This window comes from Sabethes cyaneus, chromosome 2 (assembly GCF_943734655.1).
Source record: "Sabethes cyaneus chromosome 2, idSabCyanKW18_F2, whole genome shotgun sequence".
NCBI lineage: Eukaryota > Metazoa > Arthropoda > Insecta > Diptera > Culicidae > Sabethes > Sabethes cyaneus.
The window spans coordinates 30,378,538-30,388,819 of record NC_071354.1 but is presented as its reverse complement, the minus strand read 5'-3'; the positions used below and the strand labels follow the sequence as shown (position 1 = coordinate 30,388,819).

The window sequence follows — 10,282 nt, the reverse complement described above, 5'->3', positions numbered from 1 at the left end:
AGGCAGACGAAAAATGAAAGCGTCCAAGTTTGTCGACGTTGACCAAGCTGTATCCAGCTTTTTACGAGCCATAATGGCGGACGTGTTCGTAATATTTGAACAGCATTTTTGACATTTCCCTAATACATCGCACGTTTTCTTTCCGTACATTCCTTTAGTTTTACCGTGAACGCACGGAAACAAGCCGTGCGATGTATTAGTGAAATGTCAAAGATGCCGTTCAAATATTACGAACACATCCGCCATTGTGGTTCGTAAAAAGCTGGATTTCTATATGGATTATGTAGGAAAGAAGCAAAAAACACGTAATAATTCCAGGTAACCGTTAAAGCGAAGGCTGAATTGTTGTTCGGAATGCTGAAAAACCACAAAAACTATCCCAATGATACTATTTTTATAGCTAGTAATGGCTGGTATGATCGGTTCCGGAAACGGTACGGGTTAAAAATGTTAACTGTTGCTGGTGAACGAGCATCTAGCGATACTGAAGCATTTACTGCCTTCAAGAATAGATTCATGCAAACTATACTTGTTAACCAGTATGAAAAGTGGGAAATTGATGAATCAGCATTATTTGTAAAAGTTCTACCGTCACGTTCACTAGCCTTGCACGACGAAGATATTACGGAAGGCAGGAAGGTGATCAAAAACCATATTACGTTTATGCCTTGCTGCAACATCGATGGGTCAAACAAGCTTCCACTTTTCTTCTTAGGAGTGGCTGCAAATCCGAGAGATCTTCCGAAAGACAAAACCTTGCTTCCAGTTTACTATAAACATTCGAAAAAGGCATGGATGAACAGAGCTTTGTTCAAAGAGTGGTTTATTTCAGAGTTCGTGCCTTCAGTAAGAACGTTTGCCGTGAAGAATAATCATGAACCGCGAGCTCTACTCGTTCTAGATAATTTTTCTGCCCATTTCGATGGAGGCAGCCCGCTTGAAAGTGACGACGGTAAAATAAAAGTGCTATTCTTGCCTTCCAACGTGACCTCCTTGGGGCAACCAATGGACCAGGGTGTTCTTAATGCGATTAAGAAACGTTACAAGAAGAAACTACTGGTGCACTTATTGCTCGACTACAAGGACTTGGTATTTGAAGAGAGGTTAAAACGAATTTCTTTGCGACAGATAATTGATTGGTTGCATCAATCATGGGAAGGAATTTCATCGAAAACGATTGAAGGTTCATGGAAAAAACTTCTCGATGAGTATCCTCAATTTTTTTGGAAGACACCGAAGAAGACACAATGCTCGACGAAGACATGCGGGTGCTTGTTTCAACGGTAACTAACACGCTTCAAGATGAACCCCCTAATGCAAACGACATCGAAGATTGGTTAAACGATTCAATTCGTGATGCTAGTGGTAATTGTTTAGTGAAAGGTTGTGATATTTACGATGATAACGAAATAATCAATTATATTATGAACGGATCAACTATTTCTGATCTCAATGAATCAAATTGTTCAGGCGGAAACGACAACGAACTAATTGACGATTCGATGGATAATCAGAGCTGGATAACTGTGGAACATTGTACCGAAGGAGCCGAGAAGCATGAAAAAGCTATGGAGTGCATTGATTTTCTTATTGATTACCTCGAAGAGGAAGAAGAAATGCTAGATGTCACTAAATTGAGTAACATAAGAAGCAAATTTATTGAAATGGAGTTTCGAAGACGAAGAATAGACCTGTGATAACCTTACAGAATAAATGCGTGGTGTAAAAACTAATTTGTGATAAAATAATCGAGTTATTCTTTAAAAGAAAATATTTTTATTTAAAAAAAAAACACAAGTCACATTCACTATGAGCAAGTCTATTTAATCCAATAAGCGGTTTTACTTATCGTGTTGGTTATGGAGGACAAACTGATTCAAATAAATAAATCTAAAGCGAGTTATTACTTCTTTCATTGTCATTCTCTTGCGCAGTGGCGACTCGTGGGGGTTTAGCGTACCTGTTCAAACAGCGAAAAATACAAACCAATACGCAACTTTTTTATTATCGCATATCTATATTTTAAGCATCAAATATTATTTAAATAACAACGGAATACGACGGTTTACTTTACCAGCGAACTCATCTATTACTTCCTCATAAAATGAGGGCCTTTGCATGAGCTGCTTGAGGAAGTCACCCTCTACTGCCATCAGCATCAATCCCAAAAGTCGGCTTTCTCCCATAGTCGTTCTCATGTAATTTTTAAGTCGACGCAAGACAGAAAATGAACGCTCCACGGTACCTGTAGTATTTGGCAAGGTTAATGTCAATTTGCAAAGCTTTAAAATTTCTGAGAAAGTCTGCTGGAGTTCGTTTTTCAAAATGTATGACAATATTTCTTTAACGCTCCGGTTACGAAATTCTTCACGGGAATATAGAACTTTAAGTTCATTACAAAGCTTGGTTGAATCAAATTCATTATAAACATCCGTTAGAGATTTAAGTAACTCCGAGGGAAACGTTGTATTGAAATTTTCAAATGACACTTGATTTAATAGTCCAATAAACTTGTACTCTTTCAGTTCTTGGAATCGAACGCTCATTTCATCTTGGATTCTATTCAATATTTCATCATACAGTTGACGGTAAGATAATTTTTCAGTTCGACCATCTCCGCCAGAAATTTCTATCGCTTCGTTAAATACTTTTTCAAAATGTTTACCGTCCTTTAACGAGTCAAGCGATACTTGACACAATTTAATATTTTTGATACATTCTATTATATCCAATTCTTTGCTCTGCAGTATGGTGTACAACATGTCCGTGTGTACAAAAATACTGGAGAAGCATTTTAATAAAAAGATTGTATTTGTTTCAAGCAGAAAGCCGTGTAAGCCCCTTGCTGAAGTGCAAGTATCCGCGTCAAACTCAAAATCGCCGAGATAGATTTCACCCAAACAAGTAAGTATAGCCGAATAGTTCAAATCGATGATGTTTATCATTCGTGAACTATACGCCCACTTTGTCTTGCATACGTTTGGAATTGTTGTGTCCATGAATTCCTTTAACTTGCTACACCTTTTTGGCGATTGTGTAAAAAACGATGCCAGTGATGACAACGTGTTAAAAAATCTGACCGTTTTTTTTGTTTTTGATGGATGAATGAAGTAGTACTAAATTTAAGACATGAGCCCGGCAATGAATAAATCCAGCTTTTGGATAGTTCTGTTTCACTAAAGCTTGGACCCCCTTTTGCTCTCCTGACATCACACATGCTCCATCATAACTTTGTGCAATAATCTTGTCACCTCCGAGACCAAATGCATGAGCTAGTGTATCCACGTGTGCCGCAAGTGCTACAGCACTTTTATCACTGCTTACGTCTGCTAAATGAACGAAGCGCTCAACTGGCGTTCCTTAAATTAAAAAAAGACAAATGATTGTTCCGTAATATATAACAGCATTCGATATTACATTACCATCTTTTTTAACGTACCGAAGGGCACACGAAAGCTGCGACAAGCGTGACATATCAGTAGACTCGTCCAGCAGAATTGATACATAGTCTGCTTCTTCCACCTCTTTTTTAATATATTTGATCATCAAATTTCCTAATGCATTCAATGAGCTGATTTTGAATAAACCTTTGCACGGTGCCTAACCTCAACTCTGGTTTGACGTTTTTGTGAGTTTTGTTTTGATTCCCTTTGTAACCTAATTTTATTGCTAGTGGATTAATTACTTGTAATTCGTGCCACTTATTTGCGGAAACCGGAAATACCCGACTTTTCCGAAGCAGGAAAATGATAACAGTTCTGTACAACATATATTTTTGTCCTTTTTGCAGTTTTTTGCTTCTGGATCTTGCGAATAAGTAATCAAAACAAACCCCACAACTCTGTCAAACCTGGGAGGAAAAAAACGCACTGACAGCTGCGTGCAATGCTTAATGCTTGACGATGTTCCGCTAAAAAGTTTGTTATCGAGAAACTCTTAGAAAAGTGGATCTTTTGAAGCAATGAGAGTACAAATATCTTTATAATTGCCCCGATTAAATGAATCTGCTTGTTCATCGTGCCCGCGAAATGCCAATCCATGTGAGCCTAGGTAGCATGTTATTTCTAGGAGAGTTTTCAAACCTTTTCTGTTTTTAACTACTTCTGCGTTATGCCTGTTCCTGGCCACCAGCCGGCCGTGATCAAGTGCTTCATCTATGCGATTGGTACCAAAAGTGGTGAGTGCAAGTGCATTGTTAATATGCTCCTTGGAGCTAGAATGAGCTTTTTTTTATTGCTGCGGATAAATGATTTAAGTCCGCGAAACCGGACTTTGACCAGACAGTACTGCCCTTGAACAGTAAACAAGGCCAACAAAATAATTTGTTTAATTTGCTCCAGCCACATAGCCAGTGTGTTTCGTAGCATTGAACGTTAAAGTTACGGTGCATTTCCTTACCCTTCAGTTTGTACATCGATTTTAATTCCTGCATTGCAGGACGTGGCACTCCACTTTTTACCAACAGCATTTTTTCTTCTATACTCCGTGTAGCAAAAGGTCGATTCAGAACATCGTGCACAACACAATTCTCCGCAGCCATGATAATCTTCTCAGAACTAGGTAATGTACAACCTTTTAAATAACAACCACCGAATTTTAACTACGGTCCGAAAATTTTCGTTCAATGTACCTGTTGAACCAAATTCAAGGATAACGCCTTACTGCGATGCACACACACGGTGACAAATAGGCTTATAACTATGCAGAGCACCACAAGCAATATGCGTAAATTGTTCAATGCTAAAGATGAACGAGTTAATGAGATAATTTTGCAGATAGTGAATGCCAGCCGCGCTCTATTTTCAAATTCCCTTCGTACCAACACATTGTTCCTGGTGCTAAATCAGTATCAACAATCGCACCAGGACTAATGTGTGGGTACGCTTGTTCATTGAGCAACGTTCAAACGTGTTGAACGGTTTTGCTCATTAGCTTCGTAACTAAATAAAATGGAATCGAAGCGCAGGCCAAAGGGATATGTGGTAGTAAGTTGTTCAATGCTAAAGATGAACGAGTTAATGAGACAATAATGCTCCCACGTTATCGAGTAGAAGGTGTTTCACATTCCTTTTTTATCTCATTCGTACCAACACGTTGTTCCTGGTGCTTTTTCGGCTAATTCAGTTTCAGTATCAAGTATTAACACCAGGAATGATGTGTTGGTATGCTTGATCATTCTAAAGTAACGTTCAAACGTCGTGTTGAACGTTTTGCTCATCAGCTTCGTAACCGAATGAAATGGAATCAAAGCGCAGGTCATGGGGATATGTGGTAGTAAGCTGATCAATGGTATCGTTGAACAAGCTAATGGGAAATTCTATACCGTGTTTGCAATAATGAAGCAATGAGCATGCCAATAAGAAAACATGCCGTCAAAATAAAATTCGTATTACATATGCGTCGGGCAAACGGAATCATGAACGAGAGATGAAAATAATTTTGTCGGGCTGAATTTTGTTGCCTGTCCTATGAACAGGTTGAACATGCGGACGAGTCGCCACTGCTCTTGCGTTACTTAATTGGGCTTTAATCATATTGTCTTTGCCTGAGTTTTGCATTGAATGGCGATCTATGTTATCTGCCTGATTAATATTAGATTCGTTTCGTTGGCAGTTACTGTTTTTATCTGTGCGAATTTGCTATTGTTTTATCTGCCTAATACTCTATGTGGCGCATGAAATTTCACAAATTAGCTTCCACGTAGTTATCAATAATTTATACAATCCCATTAAGACAACCCAGTTGTGTTCTTCAGATCCAAAACATCTAAGGTGATTATATGAAATGCTGATGTTTTTACAAAACAAGTTTAATAAAATCTTGCTCCTTGCTCTCACCTACTACAGTGTGAAGCAAAACTGCAATCTGCAAAACTGCGATCTGCTGTACTGCAGTTTTTGAACAGATCCTTAATCAAAAACACTCTCGGTTAACCCAGTACGAAGCTTCCGGCTGTTAATTTGACCTAAGACTTAAATAGTAACCGCCTGGCAGCTGTGAAACTTGACAATTTCGATAAATATAGCTGTCAATTGTGTATGACGTTTGATCAATTTTTAATGTGAACACATTCATATTACCGGGGTACGGATTAAAAATGTTCAGATTAAAGAAGGTCATATACCAACGGGGGTGCACGGTACGATGTAGCGCACAACTGGATGACCTATCCAGAAAACAATAAAGCATTGCACGCTAATGTCAATGCGTTTTTTTTTCGTCCCAGGTTTGACAGTGTTGTGGGGTTTGTTTTGATTACTTATTCGCAAGACCCAGAAGCAAAAAAACTGCAAAAATGACAAAAATGTATGTTGTGCAGAACTGCTATCATTTTTCTGCTACGGAAAAGTCGCGCATTTCCGGTTTCCGCAACCAAGTGGTTCGAATTACAAGTAATAAACCCACTAGCAATAAAATTAGGTTGCAAAGGGAATCAAAACAAAACACACAAAAACGTCAAACCAGAGTTCAGGTTAGGCACCGTGCAAACGTTTATGAAATTCTCATTTTTGTCAGGATTAGCAATACAATTTTACTTGCAATCAGCAATATCCAACCCACTGGGATTGATATTGCTCCAACATCAGGGGACGAATGGAAAAAGACTGAATTTTTTTGACATTCCTCCATACGTTCAACTTTCGCTGCGCCTGTGGCGCCTGTCCTGTCATCGCCGTTTTGGAGGAAGCAAGAATCGCTAGTGTGTCCTCGTCGTGTCAGTTTTTCGTGGTTTTGTGCTAATTTTATTGTGAAATCTTCAATTCAGTTCTGCATACCTACTACTTTGTGATCAGTTCGTTCTAGCTAAGTTTGCTGTTTTCCTACTTGCTTCGGGCTCCGGCAGTGCGTGTTCCAAAGCTAGTAGCTTGGTGTGGCTGTGGGTGATCGTGCAATTGCGGTACACTTGAGCTAGAGTAGAGAGCACTGAAGGCGTGTGACCCGTTAGCAGAGGCAATTGGAGAAATTTGTATTACTTGAGTGCAGAGTGATAATGGCAGCGTGTGCGGAAGTGCTGAAGCGGGAATTCCCATCAATCGATGGGGAACTGCTGACCTATGTGAAAGGTAATTGTTGCACACACGCGATATGCGATTTCAAGTGGTTGGATGTTATTTAATCATTTCGAACTTGTAGATGTACTTCAAAGTGGTGCGGATGAGTTCGAGAACGGTGAAGAGGTTTACGAGGCGATCGGAGCTATTCTTCATGAGGTTTCCCAGGAAAAGAGCGAAGATGACATCAAACAGATCTGTGATATTTTCCTAGATTTGCTGAAACCGGCTACCGGCGGCGACTCCGGTGGCGGACGTTCGGCGAAAATTCTCAATGCTCCCATTCATCTGAAGGCGATGGCCGCCTCGCAGGAGGTAGCCAACGACGATATTCAAAGCATTTGGGTGGTCCAAAGAGACGACAGCTTGAAGGTGGATTCCAAAAAGCTAGAAAAAGCGGAAGCAAAACGGCAGCAGAAGTTGGAGAAGCGTGAACTTACGAAAACGACGACGCCGGCTGCGCCGGTGTTGCAAATGGCCACAGCGTCGCAAGTTATTAGCAAAAAGGACAACAAGATGGAGGCGAAGGGAACGAATCGGTCGATGGACATTCGGATCGAGAATTTTGATGTTTCATTTGGGGATAAGGTTCTGCTGCAGAATGCTGATTTGCTGTTGGCATCCGGTCGTCGATACGGTTTCGTTGGTAGGAATGGATTGGGTAAAACGACGCTCCTGAAGATGATTTCCGGTAAACAGCTGCAAATCCCTAGCCATATCACCATTCTTCACGTTGAGCAGGAGGTTGTCGGTGACGATACGTTGGCTATCGATAGTGTTCTCGAGGTGGACACCGTTCGGTTAGATCTGCTACAAAAGGAACGGGAACTGAATGCACAAATTAATGCCGGTTCCAGTGAGCCGGAGCTAAGTCACGAACTTTCGGAAGTTTATTCACAGCTTTTGCTCATTGAAGCGGACAAAGCGCCTGCACGTGCCTCCATCATACTAAACGGTCTCGGTTTTAGTAAAGAGATGCAAGCTCGACCGACGCGGACGTTCTCCGGTGGTTGGCGAATGCGCTTGGCGCTGGCTCGTGCGCTCTTTTCGAAGCCCGATTTGCTTCTGCTTGATGAACCGACCAACATGTTGGACATCAAGGCCATCATCTGGCTGGAAAACTATCTGCAAACGTGGCCTACGACGCTGCTGGTCGTGTCCCACGACCGAAATTTCCTTGACACCGTTCCGACGGACGTTCTGCACCTGCACTCGCAACGGATCGATACGTACAAAGGAAACTACGAGCAGTTCGATAAAACGCGAACCGAAAAGCACAAAGCTCAGCGGCGAGAATACGAAGCGCAGCTTGCGCATCGGAATCACGTGCAGGAGTTCATCGATCGGTTCCGGTACAATGCTAACCGTGCGGCCAGTGTGCAGTCCAAGATTAAGATGCTGGAAAAATTGTATGACATACTGTTTTATTGGTTAAGAACAAATTTTAGAATTTTAATTTATTTTACAGACCAGAACTTAAGCCGGTGGAAAAGGAAATTGAAGTTACGATTAAATTCCCGGAGGTGGAACCGTTGAATCCGCCGGTGCTTCAACTGAACGAAGTACAGTTTAAGTATTCTGACGATAAAGTGATATTCAAGCTGGTCAATTTGAGCGCTAATCTGGACTCGAGAATTTGCATTGTATGTTCCATCCTGAGATATTAAACAATCACAATTAAGTTATTCAACTTTTGTAGGTCGGTGAAAACGGTGCCGGTAAGACGACACTGCTCAAGATCGTGATGGGCATTCTGCAGCCAACGGGCGGCCTGGTGCATCCGCACCGTGGCCTTCGGTTAGGATACTTCTCGCAGCACCACGTCGATCAGCTGGATATGTCGGTCAGTTGCGTGGAGCTGCTGCAGAATGCCTACCCGGGCAAACCGATCGAAGAGTACCGCCGTCAGCTGGGTAGCTTCGGTGTGACGGGTGATTTGGCACTGCAGGTGGTGGCTTCCCTCTCGGGAGGACAGAAATCTCGTGTCGCCCTAGCGAAGATGTGCATGGGCCGACCCAACTTTTTGGTACTCGATGAACCGACCAATCATTTGGATATCGAAACGATCGAAGCACTGGGGAAGGCCATCAATAAGTATAACGTGAGTGTTTCAATGAGTCCTGAAGGAATCAACAAAACTAACAGTTGGTATTTAATTCGCAGGGTGGAGTGATTCTCGTATCCCACGACGAACGTCTGATTCGTATGATCTGCAAGGAACTGTGGGTCTGCGGCGAAGGTACGGTGAAGACCATAGAGGGTGGTTTCGATGAGTACCGCAAGATTGTTGAGCGCGAGCTGGAAGCTGCGCTTGCGTAAAGTTTATCTTTCGTCGGAAAAGAAAGCGAGGAACACCCAACAGTCGCATATATTTATGATTGTAACTATAATTATTATTATTACAATTATTATTACTAATATTGTTACCCGCATGCGAAAGGAGGCACACTTTTTGATCATTGTGTTAGACACTGTAATACGTGATTTGTTGAGATCGTGGAATACCGTGTCCGTTGGAATGGCAAGTAATGTACACCAGAACAATTTAATAGTAGTATTATTGGCCGAAATAAACCCATATACTGAAGATATCTGGAGTTCTCTTTAATAATGGTAAAAGTACAGTAGCAAATCATAACAATTAGTAGAGCGCAAAGCCGAAGCGCCCCTCAAGAGCTAGTCTGGCCATAGCCACGCTACGGTTCTGAGTAACGATTTTTACGGTGAAAGCTTTGGAAATTGGGATTGATTGCTATGCAAATGGAGTGACAGGCGAAACGCCTGTATATAGCCAATTTGTGGCCGTCACTTGCGAGACGAGACGAGACGACACGGCTTAAATTGAAGCCTCTACAGAGCGATTTAAATAGTACCTATTCCTAAAATTATATTAACCTAAAATTCAAATGTGTTGCAAATCATCCCTGAGGATGGTACTACTATTAAAAAGGAGTTAGCCGAATCGAATCGGTGCAGCGCAGAGTCATCCGTTTTACTCTTCGGAGGTGGTCATGGAATGACCACTTGAACTATCATGCTTCAAACAATGCCATGCCGCAGACTCCTCGATGTTGATTGATCCTCTGAATACTCCCAAATACACTTAAGCGTTCTGCAGATGGAGTGGCAAGCGACACGCCTGTATAGAAGCAATTCGTATTCATGTAGTTTGCATGAACACGAACCCGCAAAACCACACAAACGTATTAGGCCTACCTATATACGGGCGT

At 41.5% G+C, this 10,282-nt stretch overlaps 2 protein-coding genes across 2 annotated transcripts; both read left to right on the top strand.

Annotated features, from left to right (window-relative positions):
• Positions 1-447: 447 nt before the first annotated feature.
• LOC128735227 (jerky protein homolog-like) lies at positions 448-1,697 on the top strand. The gene is made up of 2 exons (XM_053829720.1): positions 448-1,183; positions 1,231-1,697. Exons 1-2 carry the CDS (start codon positions 448-450, stop codon positions 1,695-1,697), a joined length of 1,203 nt encoding a protein of 400 aa, XP_053685695.1.
• A 5,000-nt stretch (positions 1,698-6,697) lies between these two features.
• On the top strand, positions 6,698-9,634 carry LOC128734257 (ATP-binding cassette sub-family F member 3). Its single transcript, XM_053828338.1, has 5 exons — positions 6,698-7,064; positions 7,135-8,461; positions 8,521-8,695; positions 8,752-9,153; positions 9,216-9,634. The coding sequence occupies exons 1-5, from the start codon at positions 6,992-6,994 to the stop codon at positions 9,369-9,371; spliced, it is 2,133 nt and encodes a 710-aa protein (XP_053684313.1). The 5' UTR covers positions 6,698-6,991; the 3' UTR covers positions 9,372-9,634.
• Positions 9,635-10,282: the final 648 nt, after the last annotated feature.